We start from the raw sequence: 23,408 nt of genomic DNA on the forward strand, positions 1-23,408 counted from the left end.
TTCTTTCCTGCTATAAAGACCTTTTTGTAGGCTTAGAGACATTTTCATCTTCTGCTGAAAAAAGTAGGACTTTTCTCCTCCCCTTTAAAAGCTGGTGAATCCCATGAACTTGCTTTCTAACTTTAACCTGTACCATTTTACTTAATACATGTTTATCAAAAGCCTAGATTAATTATTCCAGCTATTTAAAAAGCCAAATAAACAGGATTTAAATTGTATATATAAATCAGACAGTATTCTTTTCCATTTGATTTTTCAGGTGCAAACTAAACAGAATTGCCAATCAGCCCTAAATGTGTATGTTTGTCATTAGAGTGAAATGCTAGCAGCAGTGGAACAGAAAGCCAGACCTGAAATAATCTTATTAATTAAATAAATTAAAAAAGGAGTATTTCTGTGGTAAACATGATGATCATATGAACATATTAATATTCAATGAATTGAAATATTGAATTATTTTAACAAAAATCAAATCACTATAAACCTAGAGCCTGATGTTAGACCTGTGCTTAATAGGTAACTGGCATCAGATACTATATAAAAGTCATTTTAACAGAACTTCCATCAATAACTTTATGCTTTATACACTTGTATAGCATTATAAATACATATCATCGGCAGATTAATTTCTCAAAAGTGTTATAATCTTTTGGCATCATGTCAATATTTTAAAATATATTAATTTTATTTAGAAGCACACACATCTGGTTCTAATGAACTAACCTTACCTGGTAATATCAGTGTTTGTCTGATTGATGACATTAACACAACAGCATCATCAACTCGCCTCTCAAAACAGCAATTTGAAAATGACAACTACACACCAACCAGACATTAAAAGGTAAAAAGGCAGAAAAACACAATGGGCATTAAGCAATCATTCGGTTCAGTGTTTTGTAAACCTAAGGATAGCTCTGTTATTATTAACATGGCAATCCCTAAACTAAAAGTATTTGTACTCTTGACAATTTGTTGTTCTAAGGTGCTTCAAAGAAAAAAAAAAAAACAAACCATACATCAGAGATATTCTTTTGTGCATTAACTGGGACTATCAATTTGACCATAACGCAGTATCCATCTCAAACATTCTGGCTAGCAATGTTTGAATCTGTAACAGTGATCCTGACAGTTTCCGTTCTTCTCTTCTGCATGACAGGATGGAGAATTTTCCCATGCTTAACAACAGGGAATCAAAGATGGACAGAATAGCCTGTTGACTGACATGGGCTATTTAAAAGTTTACAGGGTAATTCTTAAATAATAAAATTATTATGTAAAAACTTTTCTAGCCCATTCTGACTCTCTACTCCTCTAAGTCTCCCTGGTAGTAACAAGAGGAGGACTTGTAATATAAGGTTAACAATAGCCTTCGACCTTTTTTCTCCAAGGAGCAAAACTTTGACTCTAGCTATTCTTACCATTGTACAAGACCAGCCCAGTCATCAACATTTTCAGGGTATCTTTTGTAGAATATTATTCCTATAGATATAAAACATTACTGAACTCATCCTCTCAAACAGAAATCTGAGAGCATCCAAGGATACTATGTATGGAGGAAATGTGGATGTATTTATCCACGCAGCATACGTTAGCCATACTAGTCTCATAGCTGGTCTTCAAGCCACAGGATTTCACCAATATCATTAAGAAAACCCACATTTGCAGAAGCACACCAGAACATCTGAACCGAGAAGGCAGCTATGGTGGATGTCTCAGATCTGAGGAATATGATCCTATGTTCTTTTAAACCAAAAATATAGTTCAGACACTAATTCTTGGGCTTTGTGATTTGAAATCCATTTAATCGGGTTTTTTTTTTCCACTGCCCTCTCCTCCTTTTAATGTGCTTGCAACTTCTCATACAAGTGTTCTATAAAATTCCCCTTGGAATATGTCTCTCCTGCATCAGAAACAGAATTCATCTGGGCTCTTATGGAAAGTGTCTGAAGATAAGGAAATGAAGAATAACTAGCCCTTGCTCAGTAGTGCTGCTCACAGAACTTACTTTACAAAACAACATATTTCTGATTCCCATTCTGCTGCTTGAAGGACAGAAAGATTTATGCAGATTGTTAAAGGGAGCTGTGGGCCTAAAAGTGAACTCCAGATTCGAGGAGCTTTCACCATACATCTTAGACTGATATGTGGCCAGCTGAAAAGAAGGGGTTTCCCTTTTGTTTCTGTAAAGCTGACAGACATACCATGAAATTAATTGTACTTGGTAATTCCGAAAAAGCAGAACAGAAAAATAGGAGGCCAATTTATCTCCACATGTTAAATGTATAATCATCTTAGATGCACCACTATTAGGTCAATGGAGCAACCCTGATACAAGAACCACAACAGCTCTTTTATTTAAGGTCCAAGTTCATGCCACGCTAAGCCAGCTGCTAAATAGACAACATCAATGCCAACACAGACAGTCATTCTGCTAGTTCTAAGATACAGTGATACACTCTCAGCCCAGCCATACTACATGCTGTAGTTCAAGTATAATTAGTATGGTACAATGGGCATCCCTTGGGACTGATGCAAAGAAGAAACCTGTTTTACTTGAATCCTACAGAGGAACTCGAGAATCCATATGTTCTAATTGAAACCTACAGTAAACCAAGACTTAAACCCAGATGAAGGCAAAACTTACTGTCACTAATACTTCAAAAATAGATAAGTAATTTTTTAAAAGCACAAGCCATGAAACTTGACTGCCAAGAGAAACTGTTCCTGTAAGACCTCTCTTGGGGCCAAAGTCTGTGGTTTGGTTTTGTTTGGTTGATTGCATGAGGTGGGTTTGGGTTTTTTTTTTTTGTTGTTTAGTTTTGCTTTTGTGTGTGTGTGATTTGTTTGATTGGTTTAGTGTTTTGGTTTTTCTTTTTTATGATACTCCTTGGGATGTGTAAAACTTTGGCAAATACACTTCTTTAGAATCTGGAATACATCATAAGAACAACTGTGCCAGATCAGACCACAGGTACGTCCATCTTTGGGTGATCAGGACAGGAAAACCAGGGTACCTCATAAACAGGTAATTATTGTCCCTCACAGCACAGAGGAACAGAGACAACAATTTGCTCTCATATCAGCTCAGAGTCTAATAACTTAATTTTAACTGAAGATTTATTTATTGACAAAACTGTTTGTTTGCTAGGTGTTATTTATTTAAAGTTATTTCAGAGAATTTCTACTGCCTGGGTTATGACAAAAGGTCATATTACACTTACAGGCCAGATGAAACCATTGCAATTACTGACAAAAAACAAAAGTTGAGTTATTTATTCAATATCTTGAGTCTCACCATTTTAGTCTATCTTCACAGTGGTCTCAGTTTGTTATTCCCAACACCAGCATGTCATTTCCAATCGTAACTATTCTATGATTCTATGTCAAACAAATGTAACAGCAAAAGCACATTGTAACATGGAAACAATAAAATATTCCTCCCTTCATTCCAGCTGTTATTGTAAGAAATTGCTTCACAGCAATCAGAACCTGCTGCCATAAAAAAAAAAAAAAAACAAACCCAAAAACCCTGAATGTGTAAGATTCAAAGAGCACTATGTTATTATTATAACTCAAAAACCTGTAAATCCAGATTAGCTGAGACACCAACTACACAGGAAAAGAACAAATCCCCAGATAAAGTGTTTCCAATGGGATGGGTAGGTTAGTGTCTAAAGAGCCTCTCCTAATAAAAATATCAAACCTCCTTTGAGTGTGAATAACTGTCAAACCTTCAAGAGAAACAAAGCATCAGATCTCACTTTCACAGACACAGAAATATTAACCAGAACAAGAGCAGAGTCTCTGGAAGATGACATCTTAAAAAAATCCGAAGTGAGTTTTTTCCTAATGTCACAGTAACATCTGGATCTAAGTAAGTATCTAATATCTCTGCCATTATTCCCAGTTGTCCACTGGCTTGCTCTGTGTTATGCAAAATGTTATTTATTCAGCAGCAGGCACTTCAGTAGGACATCGACTGAAAACCTATCTTATTTTAGCTAAATGTTTCTAGATCTTGACAGTAAATGATATGCATGAGCCATGTTGACTGTCATCTTCCACTTTTGACTGTCAGACATACAAGTAACTTGCTAATGTTTCATTCCAATTTCAGTGCCATGAGACTGTTGCGTAAGCTGCCTGCCTAAAAGCTGTTCCAGATGGAATGACAGTATTATGTAGGACCCCAAAGATGTAGCTAAGAGATGAATGTGTCAACAGCATTGAAAGCATGACCTTTTCCCTTTTTCTTAACTTTTTTTTTGTCAGCAGTTCTTATTTCCACCCTATAATTTTTCCATGTTCTTTAAAAGATAGGCCACATGGGAAAAAGCAAGAGTTTAAGTCTCTTCGCCATCTTCCATCACCTGCAATCACATCTACCTGACTACCCAAGGCAGAGGACAAAGGAGAAAGGTTTATACACAATCAAAAGTCTTCAAAATAATAACCAAGGCCCAAAATCTGGTTTACAGGGGAAACAAAACCCAGCCCCCTATAAACATAAGTTCCAGAACAATGGAGAACTTCAATGGTTTCATAATAGATACTTTCTTTCATTGATAGTTAGTAAAAAGCCTGCACTTCTCTCACTGGAAACAGGCTTTAGAAAGCAACACATTAAAAATTATTTTATTACTTTTACCAACTGTAGCCTTTTTACTAATAATCTATATATTAACATCACGAACATTCATTATTAGCTCTTATTCAAATAAATCACAAGAAGTCTACTTATCCTTCTCAAATAAAAATATGTAAATTGAACCCACTGCTCATCTTAAACAATAAGGTAAAACAATACACTTTCCTAGAAATGTAGGCTATGCAAGAACACAAAGAGGACTTCCTCCTCCTCGCCTCCCCCCATACCTTTTTGCACCCTCAAAAGAGGAAATTACTACAGGGCACTTCTGTCCCTTTTCAGATGATCAATTCAGTATTCTTAAGTATTACAAATATTTCATTTACATTTCTTAGCTTTTCCTCTACAATATAAAGTAATTTCTTTTTGACACAGAATGCCACAGCACACAGCACAAGGAACGGGGAAAAAGCAGTGCAGGGTTGAAAGGCAACAGAAAGAATCAAGAAGGAATGGCTTTTGTTAATTTGACAGCCCTCAGCTAGCTGCATAGTTGGATTTATAAAAGGCTCTTTAAGAGTAGCAGTTTTTCATGGTGTAAGAGTGCCACACAGCTCTGGCTCCTGCAGTGCCTCACACCAACAACTTCAAAACTAACTCGCTGCAGATGTCCCTATGATCATCTAATCAGACATCAAAAGCAATACACTGACAAGCTCCTTCACTGATTAGGAGTGTTCTATATATGTTCCACAGCGTAAACAGACACACAGTAGTTGCTTTAAAAATGGATTCACCCACATCAGAATTCCCTTTTAAAAAACTCAAACTGCTCGGAACTCCCCATCTGAATGACAGAAAATTCTTTTAAGTCTCCCCAGATCTTCTGCTCAGTTCCACACTGCAGTGTTTCAAGAGTGGGAGTTAAATTATTAATAGGAAAACTTTAACCAGAAATAAATAAATGCCTTCCAGAATTTAAAAAGCTTGCTATTCCAAATGACAGTCTGAGACCACACGACCTCAGGGGAGCATTCCTGCCTCTGCCCTGCAACACACACTGTAATACCCAAGATGAGTTTCCATCTCTATTTATATTACATTTATGTTTATATATTATTTATATTTTATGCCCTTCCAGCAGTGCTAGTTCCTGAAGAACTCAAATTTCTCTCAAATTCTGGTTTCCTTCACATATCCCCCCCTCCTGGAACACTTAAAGGGGGCTTATAAGAAAGATAGGGAGAGACTTTTTAGCAGAGCATGTTGCAACAGGATGAGGGGCAATGGTTTTAAATTAGAAGAGGGGAGATTCAGGCTGGACGTAAGGAAGAAATTCTTTACAATGAGGGTGGTAAAATGCTGGCACAGGTTGCCCAGCAAGGTGGCAGATGACCCATCCTTGGAGACATTCGAGGTCAGGTTTGATGTGGTTCTGGGCAACCTCATCTAGTTAAAGATGTTCCTGGTCATGGCAGTGACGTTAGACTACACGACCTTTAAAGGTCCCTTCTAGCCCACTATTCTGTGATTCTATCACATAACTATGGGAGAATTTCATACTGAAATTCTAACACATGGAAAGGGACCAGAAATTAGAACTACCTGACCTAGTCAGGGTGAGTAAACAATACTGGACAAAAGTTTTACCTTCTAAAATCAGACAATACTACCCTCATGGCAGTGCAGTCTCTTAGCTCAGGCCTTAGCAGAAACCCACTGGATCAACACAAATTATAGACTCTATAGCATTATCCCATCACTCTATCAAAAAAGACCTTTTGTGCTCTGCCCTGCTTTTAAATAGCCTCCTTAGATGAATTAATATTTCTGTCTCTTTCTTGTAATAAAAAACCATACACTTTGAAAGTACAACTGATATTTCTCTCAAAACCAAGCTCTGATTGCAGCACTGATGTTTACATCTATACATAAAACAGCATGTAGAAGGCACAATCCGTGGAGCTGCATCCTCACACACACTCACATTATGCTAATCTGCAGACACTTAATCAGGAAGGCTAATACATTACAAACACAATTAATGGCCAGAAGAACCAGAGGAGGTTTCGACCTTTTTTAACAAGGGCTTGAAGCATAAAAATGTTCTGATTATATATGAGCCCTATCCAAAATTGCAAATTATATGTCCACAATGCATAAAAACCAGTCAATTTCAAGACACATCTAGGTAAAAATTGAAATGATATTGAGCCACTGGAGCAGGCTCTTCAATTGATCCAGCATCTCATTGTATCTTAAATATGGATAAATTCAATTCGATCAGGCATTAGCATTGATTAACTCCAAGTTAAACTAAGTATTTATCCAGAAAGATGCAACTAGAAAAGAAAGTAATGCAGAACATCACATTCCCATAATAATCAGCAAGTTAACAAAAGGGGATAAAACCTTAGTCCCAGCAGAATTAATGCAAAACTGCCATCAACCACAATTCTCCATCTAAAACATCTGATCATGTTTTATCATAGTAGAGAAGTCTGTCTCTGGGCAAAGAGAGATAAGCAGAAGAATCATCTCCAGAAAGTTCAGATGTTTTAATTATACCTTAGCAATTACTACCTGGATGAACTGGCCTGAGCAAAAGCAGCAAAACGCACTCTGCTCCCTAAAAAGTTCAAAACAAAACCAACAGAACCTCATAATTCAGACTTTCTGCCTTGCTGCATATCTTGTCTTTATCAGTTTAGAGCTTGGGTAGAGGGATCCAGCCAGAAACTTCTGAGTCAGTGCTGAAAACCTGAAACTGCAGCTTCTCTCATCAAGCTGGGACAAGTGCTAAGTTGCCAAAGAATGCTCCTTTCCTCTGAAAGGCTTTGACCTTTTCAATCATGAAGCATGGCCTCGCTCCAGGGGAGATCCCTGGTTGAAGATTTCATGGCCTACTGCTAACCCCACTTTCTGAAGCCAGGCCATTCACAGTCAAAAAGCAGCTAGGCCAGCACTTGACTACTGCCATAGCAAACCCACGGCCACCCAACACATCAAAGTGTTTTAAACTAGTCATGCTTCCCTGAGGTCCTCTCTGGAGGCCCAGGGAGGGAAGTTTCTGCTTTGAAAACCTGGCCAGGGCTCTGTGATTATAAATAGACAGAAGAGTTTAACAGTTGCCTTCATAAATTAATAAATTTGCTAATACCTTTTCTTCAATAACAAATGCAGGTATTTGTTATTCCTATTTTTCCTTGATTATAGCCTCCAAATTTTTCAGTGGCAGTTATCATGGTAAGGAAGAGAGGTTTGGAAGAAAAAAGATACTCCAATTTTGTACCATCTGTTAAATGACTTCCAATCTGAGAGAACAGATGCTGGACTTCACTATCAGTTTTTGATTGATCTATAAGCATTTTGTTAATTGGGACTAAAAACTACAGCTAAGACAAAATAAGCATCAGAGAAGATATGAAGGAATAGCTCAAATTCTTCTCAAGCTACCTGGTCACCCAGCAAAGATTTTGTTAATTTTGGTAATCATCATATGGCATGAAAAAAAAAATTAAAATCTTCCTTTGAATGAATGGGACATCTTAAAAACAGTATGTGCTCTGCTTAGATTCTATAAGTACTGTGAATGGTAATGGTTCAAACAGTTCATCAGCTTCACCCTGTTCACCAGAACTAGATAGCAGTGTTCTTACTGCATGTTTGCTATTCTATTTTAGGCATTACTTATCATACCCTCATAGAAATAGTGCTGTCTTCAGAGATTCACATGGTAATCACCTCTCAAAAAAGTGATCAGCTACTGGAGAACCAGTACATACTGTATAAGACAGCACACAATCTAACTGCAACTGTTTCTACATAGAACCAAACTTCCAGTTCTACATGTGCCGAACACCAAAATGCCAGAAGTGCCAAAACAATTATGGTAATTACGGAAGTCAATTTCAATTACAAAATGATTGCTAAGATAATTGGGGGATAAATACAGAGACTTCATTTTTACTACACACATTGAAAATTGTTTCGTCCACCCACAGCTCTGGTTTTTCTAACTTGCATGTGACTGCAAGGATGTAGTTTAATGTGAAGAAAACCCTCGTGTTTGTGGCAAAGGAAATGCAGAATTAATTTTACATTTTCAGCAGCAATATATGGAACAAATTAATTTTCTCTAAGTATTGCTCTAACACCTGCATGAAAGAGCACAGCTATATTCAAAATGCAGTGTTCAGTTGTTTGTGCCATGTTTTTTCATTTGTCAGGTATTGATTCTTCCCCGTGTTTTGAAACAATCTGTACCTAATTTAACCTATGTTGTTTAAGATTTCTATGCTTCCCAAAACATTATGCCAAAGAATATTTCAGCATGACTGACAATAAGGGTTTTATAAATGGCACTGTTGTAAAAATAAGAGCTGGTGTAATGTATTTTGCTGTAACAGATTTTCACTTTAACAATGGAAACTTTCAACCCTCTGGGCCTTCCCTCCAGCCCTTACATGGCATTTCAAAAAGACCCAAGAGCCTTTTCCACTGTAACCCGTCCAGCTTTGACTGTTACCATGCAGCTGACAGAGGGATACTCTCTATTTTAGGCACAGAGAATCCCTTTCAGCCTAGAGGATCCTTGTGCACTGATGCAAGTCAGTGAAGCATGGTGAGGGTTTAGCCTCCAGGTCTAACTGCAATCCTCATATAATAGCATAAATGCACTTTTCACCACTAATATTATATTTAAAGAAAACCCAACAAAGCAATGAAAACCTATCTTCCTCTCCTTGATGGCCAAAAAATAAAACATTCAAAACATGTCCTGGAATGCAACAAATGTCACCAATTTTTCCACTTTTTTCCCCCCATGGTTGTAATATACCAGAGGTCATCATCACACATTGACATACTCGCTTTACACATCTCAACTTTGCAAAGAGAGGAAGATCTGCATTGTTAACCAGGAATTCTTTGTGCTTTTATTTATCAGACTAAGTCAGTATTTCATTAATATGTGAGTGCTTTCAGCAAACATCAAGAAAAACCTCTCAGCTCAAATAGGTCTGACAAATGACATGGGACTTGGATAAAGTTCAGCTCCCCCTAACACCATAATGTACATGGAGAGTCACTAGAAGGTTTAAAATTACACCACTTAGCAAATAACACAAGCCATTGTAAAATAAGAGTCACACTAAATATTTAGATGCACATACATTTGGCCATGTAAAGAGAAATGACAGTCGACTAAAATCCTGTGTTGGCCTTCAGAAAGACAATTAAGATTGAGATCCATTGAACATCATTTATACACAATCTGACTTTACTTACTTCACTCACACAAACTTAACCAGAAGTATGATCACTAATACATCTTCAGCTTGAGAAGGTTTACACTTCCACCATGTGTTGCTGATCCCCAGTTTTTTCCTCTTGCTCCCTAATGTGCCAATAAAGCCATCTGTGTAATCTTGCTATAAACTAGTTGTGATCTAGTGCAGAAGCAGATCTGGAGTCTTTCTAGGCAAACATCAGATCTATGATCAAGCTTTATTCTGCTTGGTGCACTTACGTATCTCAGCTGACATTGAGAGAGTATAAAGAATTTCATCTTTTTGTAAGGAACGTAGCAACACCTTCCCCACACACAAACACAAAGCTTCAGGCCTTAAAACTCAAATAAAAAATGTGCCACAAGCGTGACAAAGATATTATCATTTTTAGATTTAATGCAGACTGCAATAACATCTAATTAAGAGTTACTTACATCCTCACTAGTAGTGTCTTTGCACTAATATTCAGTAATAACTATTCGTTGAAAACAAATTTGTCCTCCAAAGGGAAGTCACGCTGCAAAACAGAAAAGCAAGAGAAAGAAGATACCACGGAGGATAGTAGCAGAGTGCTAATGGAAGACAGAAATGCCATGAGAAAACAAGGGAAGTGGAAAAGCATGAAAGACGGATGACGCATATTAACAGGGAAATATATTTTTCCCACTATGCAGTGGTGAACCGGACAAAATGATACTGAACGAATACTTTATTGCTAAAAGCTCAGTTCATATTCCAGTGCCTTATGTCACCAATGAGCTTTATGTGAATGTCTTATTTAAAAAAAAGAGAACCATTGTTAATTGACTGTATAATCTAAAACAGCCATTTTGTCCAGAAAAAATTCTCTCCCTTACAGAAAATGAGTATGATGCACTTGTTTTAGATACAAGTACAGACATAGCTTATACAACTGCTATATACCAAAAGGTAAGAACAGGTTTTGCTCTTAAAAAAAAGGTGAGTTACATGACACCTACTGCTGCAACATGCTTGAGACTGTGGTCGCTGGGATGAGAAGCACTGGGGTGGAAGTCAGCAGGTGGGCCCAGAGCTGGATCACTGCTCCTTCGAACTAGAAGTGGTGTACCTAAGAGACAAAACGAAGAGCAACGGTTCAAGGGTGCTACAGGAACACAGGGCAAATGTGGTTTAACTAAGACATGCATACAGTGCTTAAATATAAGTATCAGTGGCAATATCCACCTGACAAATTACTACCTCTAGTTAGGTTCTTCCATTTATTATTTATTAAGCTAAAGAAACATTTTAAGCGCTGTTATATAGACTTCCAACAAAGAGTTGCTAAATTAGGTGAAAACTGCTGATGAACAGTAGTAAAAGGCACCTTCTTAGAAAAAGGAACAAGTATTTGCACATATCTGTGACCACAGGTACCATCAAGTTCTGACAGAGAAATCATATGCTTGGTCTAAGGAATAACTGTAAACACAGGAAGAACTGGACTGCTACTGTTTGGTCCTGCAGCTGGTAGTGGTTACTTAACTAAACCAAACTAAAACTAAATGCCTAAAGCCTTTTGTTTCACACACTAAGGACATGTCTCACTATGATGTTCTACATTAACCCATCAAACTGGACCTCACAATCTCATCTTGAACTGTTACATACTTTCTCCTAGTGTGTGCCCAAAAGTTGTCCTGAACAGCTGTTTGTCTCTCCTGTACCAATCAGTTATACCAGCCCACACTTAAACTGTATGGAAGTCTGCAATGAGTATGATGGCAAGACCATATATTCAGAGTCATAAATCTTATTTTCATAAGCTCCCAAGATGCAGCAGCCCACCACCACTACTTCTGTACTGTCTCAACCTGAGGCATATAAATGACAGATAAGGCACAGGTTTTTGGGTACAGACAGCTAAAGGGCTCCTGGATAACTCCCTACATATTTAATATCTTACCTGCTTTGGGCTGGCTCTGCAGAGACAGCCTAAATAAGGATATAAGCAGAAGAAAGGGAAGAGATGTTATTCACACCAGATCTGCCTCCCACTACCAACTCTCAGGATTCCCAGGGAAGAGACGTAGGCAGCTGCAGTTGTCTCAGAGAAGCTGTAGACTAAACAGCTTTCTCTTACAGGCATCTCCAATTAGACTCACCAGCTATTCATGTCTATTCACACGCTGTCTGGGAACAACCTCAAAGACTCCAGCAGCTTCTAGCGACACAGCCATACAGTTAGGTATAGAACACTCCCCACAGAACTTGCAGGTGAAGTGAGAGGGAAAACATCTTTAGTAATATGAGAAACTAATTTCTCACATTATCCAAAACAGAATTAAGCAAAAAATACTTTTTCCCGAGTCTTTCCAAAATAATTTATGCACAGGCAAAGAAAAAAAATGAAGAGAACACTGGTCTGAGACAGTCATTTTTCAAATGTTGCAAGTGAGTGAAAATAAAATTATAACTGTCAGTTATAATACTAATTATAGTGGCTGGGTCCAATGGCAGCCATAATTACTAGCTCTATAATAGAAGTTTGAATGTGCAACAGTTTCCTCATTTGAGATGTGCTAACAAAGCTGGAGTCACTGTACCACATTCACTCTCAGCACAACTTTCTAATTGTAGCTGCAATAAATACCAGCATCTGATGCTGAGAAACAACCAGAGAAACTAATGTTCCTACCCTTCCTCACAGTGAGCAACAGATTTTATATGCAGGTAATCCCTTCTATGTCCACTTATACAGAAAATCAATAAGAGAAGCAAAAGTAAGACTTAAATTTGTGTCCTGATATTGAGGGAATGTTGAAATATCAAAAGGTGAATATTGGGTTTTGTTCCAAGTGATTATAATCCTGGTGCCAAGAGCTATGCATGTTTTTATAAGGAGATTCTGAAGAAAGGGATCGATAACCAACTTTATAAATTTCATGTGATCTTCCAAAGGTGGTAGTAGGTCAAAAGGAACCAAATCTCTCCACTAAAATATTCCTGCTCTTCACATGGTGCTGAAAAGAATTTTTTTCTCTCTAAGCACATTTAATAAGAAGGTGTGTACAAACTGAAGCCAAAGTGTTGGATTTTTTAAGTTATGCCCTTCTGTAATATAAATAATTATTCCTTAAAATAATTTTTCCTGTGTATATTGTGAATGACCAAAGTATTTCCAGTGGCCTGTACCCGATTTTCAGTCTCTCTTCAATACAACACTTTGAAAACAGATGCTTCAGACACTTTTGTGTGATTCAGCATAATTTCATCTCCAACTCTTTTGACATAAACATGACCAGCACACAGAAATACTCTTGCCAGAAAGCGCTTTACATTGGTACTTTTATATGTAAAACTTTCATAACTCCGTGAGCCCAAATTCTAAGTAAAACATACTGTTGCTTGTATTCTTCAAGGCCATTATCCCAGCCCCTTTTCTCATTTCTGTACCCCTTTTGCTACAAGGAGAGATCACCAGTAATTCAAAGAGGGTAAAAAAAATTCCCCACAATCAACTAAAGAAGCCCCCAAAGGGGATGACACATCCCCAAAATCCAAACTGGCTCCTCCTCCCGAAGTCCACACTCTGAAATTAGGTTTCTCCTTTTCCTGTCTTCTACAACCAACTCCTCATTCCTCTGGCTGAAAGATGAAGTCTCCCATCACTGTGACTACTGGAAGGCAGGACTCTCTTTGTTCCAAGGCCTCCCAGCTGCCACAGCAGTTGAAAGATGTCTCCTGCACCGCAGTACTGTATAAGTCTTGTCTAGTAAGACAGGACCCTCCCAGCATTTCTCCCTGTATTGACTGCTGCAAGGTGCTGTTTTTACCACATTCTCTTGTCCTCAATTTCGAAGACCTCCTTTCACTTGCTTTCTGCCACTGCTTTCCAAAAAAAAAAAACTGAAGCAAAATTACATGCTCCAATTCTTGGTTTACTGCTGTCCAAACTTTGAAACCGAAGTTTGCAGGAGCAATGGGATTAAAGGAAATACTGTTTTCATGTTTGGGAAGATGGCCTTGAAGCTATTTGGTTTCTTTCTATTCCTGCAAGACTTTGCTTATTGTCATGAGGATATGAAATTTATGGTGCTCATCTTGAATGCTTCCCTCCTTGCACAAAAACGACTGGACTTTCTGATCACTGTCTACAAGGCTTTCTCTTTTCTCCCAGCTTGTTGAAAATGTTAAGGTCCTATGGATCATTTTCTTGTTGATGAGAAAATTAGAGTCTATCTTCTCAGTTTTTTAAAAATATATTTATGAACATGTAACATCATTTCTCATACAGAGATATCACAAAACACAACATCTCTGTGAATTAAGTCAGCTGCAGTCTTTAGCTGAAATAATCTGAAACAGTCCCTCTGGCCCTTATTGTTTTCCATGCATACACCACAAAGACAACAGGAGCAAGAAAATAACCTTTTATTAGACAAAAGTAAATTGAACCAAAATGCCTTATCTAGTAGGGCAAAACAAATAGTAAGGAAGAAGACTGAACACCTGAGAAGTGAGAAGGTCCCTTTTTACAGGGAGAACACCTGATTCTCTTTCGGGAGACAGAGACTGTCAACAGCTCCCCAAGCTGGCCAATTCTCCTTCATCTCCCCTCACCCCTGTAAGACTCAGGCTGCTCCCTGCCATGTGAACACCTTCCCCGCCACTCAGCGCATCCCAGCCCAAGCTTATCTTGCAGGTTCCTTTCTTTTTTCAGCCTCTTCCTGCCTCTTCTGTACTGCATATGCATGCTCCCTTGCACTTGGGAAGAGAGAAACATCCCCAAATCCCGCTGCCCAGGACTCAAGCCAACTCGTGAGTCAGATCTTGTCTATTATACACACATACCTTAAATGTGTCCATCACTGTCTTCCTTAGACATGGATAAAATGTAATGAAAAACCATCACTGATACCATTTACTACAGACATACTATAGACAATTACACACATTTACTTAAAGAGACTGTCATTCATTTTCTTCTGTCAAGAAACAGAATGTTGCCTTTTTCCTTGTTGCCTTCCTTTTGTCATGCTGTGGTTTTCATGTTATTGTACTCATGCTCTTATGTTTATGCTGAATATTTACAACAGTGTAAGCTCAAACAGAAAAATCATCTTTTCCCTCAAATCATGATACACAGAAAAATTCCTTTCTGCATACCAAGTTGATCATACACAAACATGTCATTTACTAGCATTACTGTTTTGTGACAGTAGCACTTTGTATTTGTAACTTAGGAACTCAGTTTTAAAAAAAAACTAGTCCTCCTCATCTTGCTGCACTGCACTGGTAATCTCCAGACAATGAAAATTTAAACACATGCCCAAGACTAAAATTTTTCTCATGTTAACAGGTTTTAACCTCAACTGCTTCAGGGTGTATTTCCCCTTCTCTCAAAATCTGCAGAGTACCTCCTATTATGGTACCACAGCACTTCCTAAGCACAGGGGAAGTCTCAGCCTTATTCACAATACATACTCTGTGACAAAGCCGATTACAAGAATTCCTACAGTTTTTCCTTTGTTTAAGTAAACTCTGTATCATTTGGTTTCAAGCCGTTGTAGATCAACCTTTCCCTTTTGCTAGCATCACACTCAAAAATTAGTATTTACATGGATTCATGGTTAACAGTGTATTTGCCCTGAACTCTTCTGTTTTGGAAACATTTTTGTTTAGCTGCAAATATGGTTGAAACAAGCATATGGAAGAAACCACACTTAGATTTAAATTGGTTACATTAAGGGGAAAAAATCTATTAAAAAAATCTGCCATTTCTGCACAATTAAAAACTGAAAACTTGTGTCAACGGAATGGCAAAAGAAACATCTCCATGCCAGATGTAAACCCACCTTCTTGTTTCGTTTTGTTTGAAAAAGCTGTAGAGAGACATTAACACATATCCTGAATAGGAGTGCACCCCGCTTACTACATGTTAGCCCTTTGGCAGATCAAAAAACCAGTATTTCATATTAGGAGGGGGCTGACCAACCACAGGTAATGGGTTTTAGAACACTGTGTATCCTCAGGTAAATAACGTAAGGTTTGAAGCTCAGGATCTGATTGTGGCTGGGGAACTTAGGAGCTTCAGCTGCCCTTCCTGAGGTGTTCCCTAAACTTATCAGGGTCTCAAGGCTCTGAATTCTGGCACAAAACTTGATGCCTAAATTTAAGACGGTCGAGTATCACCCACAGTGACCACAACCACGGAAAAAGAGATTATTCCAACCTTTAATTTCTGTTTTGCTCTTAAGTCTTCTTGCTCAGGAAAGCACAATTCACCTCCAGGCTCAAATCCTTTTATTCTTTGGGATTTAGGCTGGAGGTTGCTGTTACAGGGACAAATTCAAAAAACTGCTGAAGACAACCAGAGTTTATTACCCATGAGCATTTTCAGTAGCCTTTGGTATCTACAGTGCAGTCAAATTATGTACAAAAAAGTTATTTTCGCATTGCTTTGGGTGCAGATGCTCTCAGATGACTTTTGAGTAACCTGACAAATCAAGGAACATGGGAAAAGCAAGCACATGTGTTACCCCTGCATCAGTGACAGATAAAACATTACAAGGTCAGCTTGTCTGTTTGTCCAGGTAACAGGGAAAATCTGCTTAAGAAGAGAACAAAAGATACACTTGGACAGAATACCGTAAGCGGGTAGAAAGAGATTTACAATAAATCACCTACACTTTAAAGTCATAATTTTCACAGATGTGAAACTGCACTTCAGCACAGACAGGTCTTGCTGGAAGATCTCTGAACAGACTCACAAAAAACAACCACCATTTAAACAGGGACGTCAGAATTGCTTTCAAACTGGTCCTGTCATGAAACAGTTCAGGCACTGAAACAAAACCCTGCAAGCAGGACATTAATTTACATTTAAATATAGAAAAGGTCATAAATACATGCCTATTTTTCTTCTTCTATCAAAGAATTTCCACGTTAACAGGCATACAGACAGTTCTGTTGGTCAGCACTTTTTGAGAGCGCTAAGCAATCAGTGCAGGTAAATTTGGGCACCCTCAGATTTATTGCTTACCACCACCTGAGGTATCATGTAATGGTTCTGCCATGTACTTAAAACATAGCTGACATTAGCTTGTACGTTCTACCTTGTGACGGGACTGTGCCATTGATTTTTTTACTATTTTTAATACGTAACACTCGAATGATGTGACTTTTATGTTTAAAGCTAACTCAAATTATTCATAGTAGTAGCTATCAATACAATCTCAGATCTGTAGTTATCTGTTCTTACAAAAGTGAGTACTGCAATTTTTAAATTCCCATGAATACAAGATTAATTTAATGAACCAGGATGATGTAATAGTTAATACAATTGAATTAAATCTATAAATAGATGGAAATACATCTCTAACAAGCTCTCTCTCTTTTATATACCGGCCCGGTGCAGAAAAAAGTATTTCTCTATTGCTCTAAATGAGTTGTAATGTTTCTTACATAGAAAAATAAAAGCAATTGCCTACAAGCAAAACCCAGTGAAGGATTTAAACAGAAATTGCTTTGGGGTGGTGTTCTTTGGAGCCATACCTTTCAAAAGAATTGTTTTCTCTCATATTAAGTCAGGTTTCAGTTACAAAGCACAAGACCTATTCTCACCACTTTTATGACCAGAATGAAATATCTTTGGTGTTGTCACTGCCTAATGAAACAACTATAGAATATTTACACTTACAGCTTCGGGAGTTTCAAAGATGGATAAACATGTAAGAATCACCCATGTACATATTTTCAGTAATAAAGTTAATCTAGATCCCATTTTCAGGACCAATATCCGTATCCATATGAAAAGAAGTTTATCACTCTCATCTTAAGGCATTAGGATACATAGGTATCTACAGAAGATGTACGAGTAATGCTGCTACTTTCTCCCTGTTTCAAAATTTCTCAAGGAAGTTTCCAGCCGGAAAACAAGACTTTGGTTTGGATCTTAACTGAGTATTCTCTTCTTACACTTAAGGTCATAGTACACATCAGATCTAGAGTAATTTCAGGACCTTCTGACCTCTAGCAACACAATGCACTTACTTTCAGCTCCTCATAAGACAGCCATGGAGCACACAAAGTTACTGGAGTGCCGGGAGCATCATGATTCTGCAGTCTTGACTGCAGGTACCATGTGGAAGAGAGCCAGCAGAAGCAAAGGAGCTGCAGCCCAATCCTCCTGATGAGAGGATTAATCATCTCACAACAGGGAGCTGTGATTTTTTTTTTTTCCCCCAACCTGAGCTCTAGCAAAATGTACAACTCTCATCCTTGCTGGGCAGACTGATGAGGAGCTTTGTGAGAACTATTTGGCTACTACCAACAAAAATTGCACTTCTGATTACAGGCCAGGCTTTCTCTTATTCTTGTTCAAGTGAACAACCTTTGTGAATCAGCCAGTGGGTGCAAATCCTCCAATCTCCAGCTTCAGACACAGGATTAAAATTTACAGCAGCTTCAAACATTTTGGTTTTAAAATATCATTTACGGAAAAAAAAATTAATTTGTGTTGCATTAGAATTTCCTTACACACACAGTTTTTCGGTTGGAGTGAAGCAGGTATTTGTTTATATATACCTAAAAACACCAGTTGTCTTCATCATCCAACATGCTGGAGACAGTAGAACATATACATCTTATTAGACTGGGTTTTTTAAAAGCAGCATATTATCTGTAGTTACTGAATTTAAATAAATCATTTTAGGCTAATATATCCTATAAGATTTTAAAACTAATAGATCTCGGACTCTCACACTTCATTTTTATTCATGGATTGAAAGGTGAAAATAAGTATTTCTGCTATTTCAATTCCCAGTCCATTTCTCAACTTCAAATGAAATACTTAATGAACTGTACTAGTTGAATAAACTGACATAAAAATACCCCAACAGTCTGTGCACCTGCAAAAAAGGCCAGACTGCCAAAAGCTGGTTTAGCACTTCAGCTAACATCAGTTACAGGTGCTTATGCAGTCACTTTTCCACAGTTCAATGGTTCCATTTTGTTTAAAACTTTGGCAGCTAAACTGTGCAGCTTGAATATCACTTTGGTAGCATTTTACTGCTAGTAGTAGAATAGCAAATTATATTTTTAATATATTTTAACGATATGTTACAGTAGTACCACAAATTAAGGAATTAGTATAGGTGTCTGTAATGTTTAAATGACCTATATATTTATATATCTGATCTAAATTAACAACCTTTTCTGGTTTGACCTTTCCTTTAAAAAGAAATCCTATTAAGATTATTTTCTATTCTGGTCATGGTGAACTAGTTCTAGTCTCAAATTTCAAACTTCTTCCTGCTAATTTTATAAGACATTAAGATAAAATAGTGAAACCTCCTGAACTTGAAACCTTCTGTGAGGTTTCAAGGAATAAGATCACAAGAACAGCTATACTGAGTCCACCTCATGCGCTATCCTGCATCTATATGTGGTAGCAAATACTCAAGGAGAAGGCATAACAAAGTGTTATGTTCTACCAGCTTGGGAAAACTAATGTTTGAAAGATATCCATATCAGAGTAGCATCTAGACCACCTTATTTTAACAGTTACTTATGACTAATTTCCTGTGAGTTTGTCTAATTCTATTATAACTCATTCACGTTTGACCTGTAACATCTAATTACACTGTCTAGTTGAATGGTTCATGAAAAAGTTAGTTTTGGGTTGTTTTGCTTTGTAGTCTGTTGAACCATAATCTTGCGGTATACTTCCAGTTTCTATGTGGTGAGGGACGCAAATAATCATTCCCTGTTAGTCTCTCTCAATATTTAAATGGTAAGATTTGTGTGCACTCGCAGCCCAGAAAGCCAACCGTATCCTGGGATGCATTAAAAGGAGCATGACCAGCAGGTCAGAGGAGGTGATCCTGCCCTCTACTCTGCTCTCGTGAGAACTCACTTGGAGTATTGTGTGCAGTTCTGGTGTTCTCAACATCAAAAGGACATGGAACTGTTGGAACAAGTCCAGAGGAGAGCCACGAGGATGATCAGGGGACTGGAGCACCTCCCATATGAAGATAGGCTGAGAAAGTTGGGGCTGTTCAGCCTGGATAACAGAAGGCTGCTTGGAGACCTCATAGTAGCCTTGCAGTATCTGAAGGGGGCCTACAGGGATGCTGGGGAGGGACTATTCATTAGAGACTGTCGTGACAGGACAAGGGGTAATGGGTTAAAACTTAAACAGGGGAGGTTTAGACTGGATATAAGAAAGAAATTCTTTCCTGTTATAGTGGTGAGGTACTGGAATGGGTTGCCCAGGGAAGTTGTGAATGCTCCATCCCTGGCAGTGTTCAAGGCCGGGTTGGACAGAGCCTTCAGTGATATGGTTTAGTGTGAGGTGTCCCTGCCCATGGCAGGGGGGTTGGAACTAGATGATCTTAAGGTCCTTTCCAACCCTAACTATTCTATGATTCTATGTTTATTATTTTTGTAGGAACATTTAAAAGGACTCAATCACAGAGGGTCATTTGTCCTTTTCTGTCGAAGGGTTACAAAGAGATGACCAGAGTATTTTGTGGGATTTATCTCTTTACTGAATGTACTACCATCCTTCTTTTACTTAATGTCCAGAGTAAACAGACTTTCCTCTAATGAAGTAATGAGTTAGGAAGAACGCAAAACATAAATCAACAGCCAGTGTGTGGGAAAATTGTGCAACATATTGGGAGGGAGGTGCATCTTTTGCCAACTAGTTCAGGTGTAGCAAATACACAACTCTCCATTTAACCTGGCTGAGATTCTAGATTATCTGTTTGTAAGAAACAACCAAAATCTGAAGTGGCACTTCAAATTAAAGAGACAAATAACTATCAACTATGGTTCTTGAAAACGTGTATTAAATAGAAAGTGATGAGAAAGAACGACATGGCAATGGGCAAACTGACTGAATCATTTACCTGCTACTTGCAACTAATGACGCCTTTCATGAGGATGGGCTCATCAGTATCCTGGAACACGTTCATATGGAAGCAAACAGTAAACAATCATTATCAAACAAACACTGCAAAAAGTGTGTAAAACTATTAGTTTGGTTCTTAAGAAGAAGGGTAATCTACTACCTCAAGACTTTAGATGAGGTATTTCTTCAAGTTAAATAAGAAAATATCAAACTATCATTCAGCCAAGCTTAGCAGGTTCATTTTCAAACTGAAATGCACATTTTGCCATACTGCCTCTGAGCTAAAGAGCACATAGAGATTTATAAACACACTTATTCCTTTGTCTCACCTAGCACTAGAGTATACTTACTGACAGAGACAGCATTCTATATGCACTATAGCATTCCAGTATGATATTATACTATAGACTTCCAAAATCTTCAGCTGCAAACATTTAGCTTACTAAATGAGTTAGTCTGTTTCTTTTTAAGAGCTACTACCTTTGAAACTAACTATGCATCATAACAATATACAAATACAAAACCTAGCAACATCAGAGGATTAGTAGTACAGACAAAAATCTGAAGGAAAAACACTGACATCAAGTAAAGTATGTCAAAAAGCAGCATAGACTTTTATAATAAAATTTATTCCATCATTCTAAGTCCCATTCATCACCTTCCCCAGAACCTTCCCTGAGGCAATAAAAGGCTGGAAATTAACATCTCAGCTAGAAAGCTACTGCACAAAAATGTGTAACTAGTAATGGAAAAATATTTTTCTTCCTATTTAACATATTTTCATGGAGATACCTGCTGCCGCAAAATAAAGTATTTTAAACCAAGTGCAAAAGGAATAGGGACAACTGGAATAATTGATGAGAAATAATTCTAGAGGAAATCAGAGGCAAAGGGGCTATAAAAAAGAAACAGGGTTTTTTGGTAACCGACTATGTCCATAAGTTTATTACCTACACTACTGCTAAATTTGTGGGTACTGGGAAAGGAAGGAAAGACTGGCTTTTTTTCCAAATGAGCAACCCGAAGACAAAGAAACACATGGAAAAATTTTATATATGCATGTGTGTGTGTAAATATATTTACAGAAAGCATTACTGTATTCTTTAACTGCATACAAAGATAAACTTTAGCTATGCTGGTGCAAAGCTTATTTCCATGAATCAAGGACAACTAAATAATACCAACCTTAAGTCATAGGGTCAAAATATGCCAAGTCTGCACTCTGACTGAAATGAAAAGTTATCTTCAAACCTTTCGCTTGTCTGAGAACAGAAACCATTTGTTTTAGGAACAGAAGTAGACTTTAATTGATCATCACATTTCTTTAAAAGCAGATTAAACTGAACGCTGCAGAGGAGAAAAAAAATCTATCAATAGTGTCATTCCCACAACACCTATGACAAACAGAACAGAACAATGTTTGATATCACTACTCTAAGGGCAGCCTTCCAGTCCACAGAAAGAGAATAAAGTCATATTTGCTTAAGGAAAGAAGCAGTATTGCCTCAAATCTCAGAAGGCAGCATGTGCTTCTAAGAAGGCATTTCTGTTGAAACTTACCAATTTCAAAATGTTAACTTTCCCTGAATCACACAGGAGAGACTTGTTATATGCATGTAGTAAGCTCAGTGTACTGACAGACATCATAACACTCAGCCAATAAACTGACATTGCAAAATTAAGATGAACAGGACAGCTTTTGTGTAAGAAAAAAGTGTCTTTCTGACTTACTCTGATGCAGCATGAATGCTGTACACAAGCATTAGCAACACTTTTGTTTAGCAAATTAATAGTTTCATTTTTTGTTTTCGTAATTTTTAGAAAGCATAATCATGTGGCTTCTTTGCATTTAAAAATACACTGTGTATCTCAACACCAACTTGAAAGAGAACTAACCAAATATATGCTCTTTAAGATGCCCACAAGCCTACTTGCAATACTACCACTTCAAAGAGCATGAGAAAGAGAAGGAATTCTTTCCAAGCTCTAAAGCCATACAGAAATGGACAACATCTGTACCCTGGAGGTAACAATTTAAGCCCTGTCAGGCCTATCAAGGGAGAAACTTTCAAAAACTCCTAGAAGAAAACTTGCCTTCAATTCTCTTGGACTTCAAACTAAAGACACTGCCAATGGAAACATTTCGGTCAACTGACTTAGCAACCCAAACACAGAGGGCCATTCAAACTAAACAAGTGTTTTGAACAATCCCATGAAGCACACTTTAAGCTAGATCAAGCCCAAAACCACACAAATATTTTCAGCTGATTAAGTATATTCTCTATCTGAAACCACCAAAACACCTTCAAGGAAATTCCGTAAGTGCAAATAACCTTTCACAAACATTAAAAAAGACACAGCCACAACACCAACAACTGCATCAAAATGGAAAATCAAAACTTTCTAGGCTAGTACTGTAATTATCCTGTACTAGAGCTATTGGAGGGGTTGGAGCATTACCAGGTAGTAATCATCGTTTTCAGGAAAAAAGTGTCCACTGCAAACACACTACACAAAATAAGCAGAACTGAAATAACTGACTGTTCAAAGGCACAAGAGCCTCAATATCACTTGAACTTCAACCATCACTGCCATTTGTGCGCTTATTTTATGAGCCATTCCAACCATCATCTGCACCCGTCTTCCACTT

General features: G+C 37.7%; 1 protein-coding gene across 1 annotated transcript in view; it reads right to left on the reverse strand.

Annotated features, from left to right (window-relative positions):
• PARD3B (par-3 family cell polarity regulator beta) overlaps nt 1-23,408 on the reverse strand; it is a 407,455-nt gene that overhangs the window by 253,609 nt on the left and 130,438 nt on the right. The window contains exon 4 of the mRNA XM_031045134.2: nt 10,860-10,969. Coding sequence (XP_030900994.1) covers nt 10,860-10,969 — 110 coding nt within the window. The remainder of the gene's footprint in view (nt 1-10,859; nt 10,970-23,408) is intronic.

The sequence above is a fragment of the Melopsittacus undulatus genome, chromosome 8, assembly GCF_012275295.1.
Source record: "Melopsittacus undulatus isolate bMelUnd1 chromosome 8, bMelUnd1.mat.Z, whole genome shotgun sequence".
NCBI classification, from domain to species: Eukaryota; Metazoa; Chordata; class Aves; order Psittaciformes; family Psittaculidae; genus Melopsittacus; species Melopsittacus undulatus.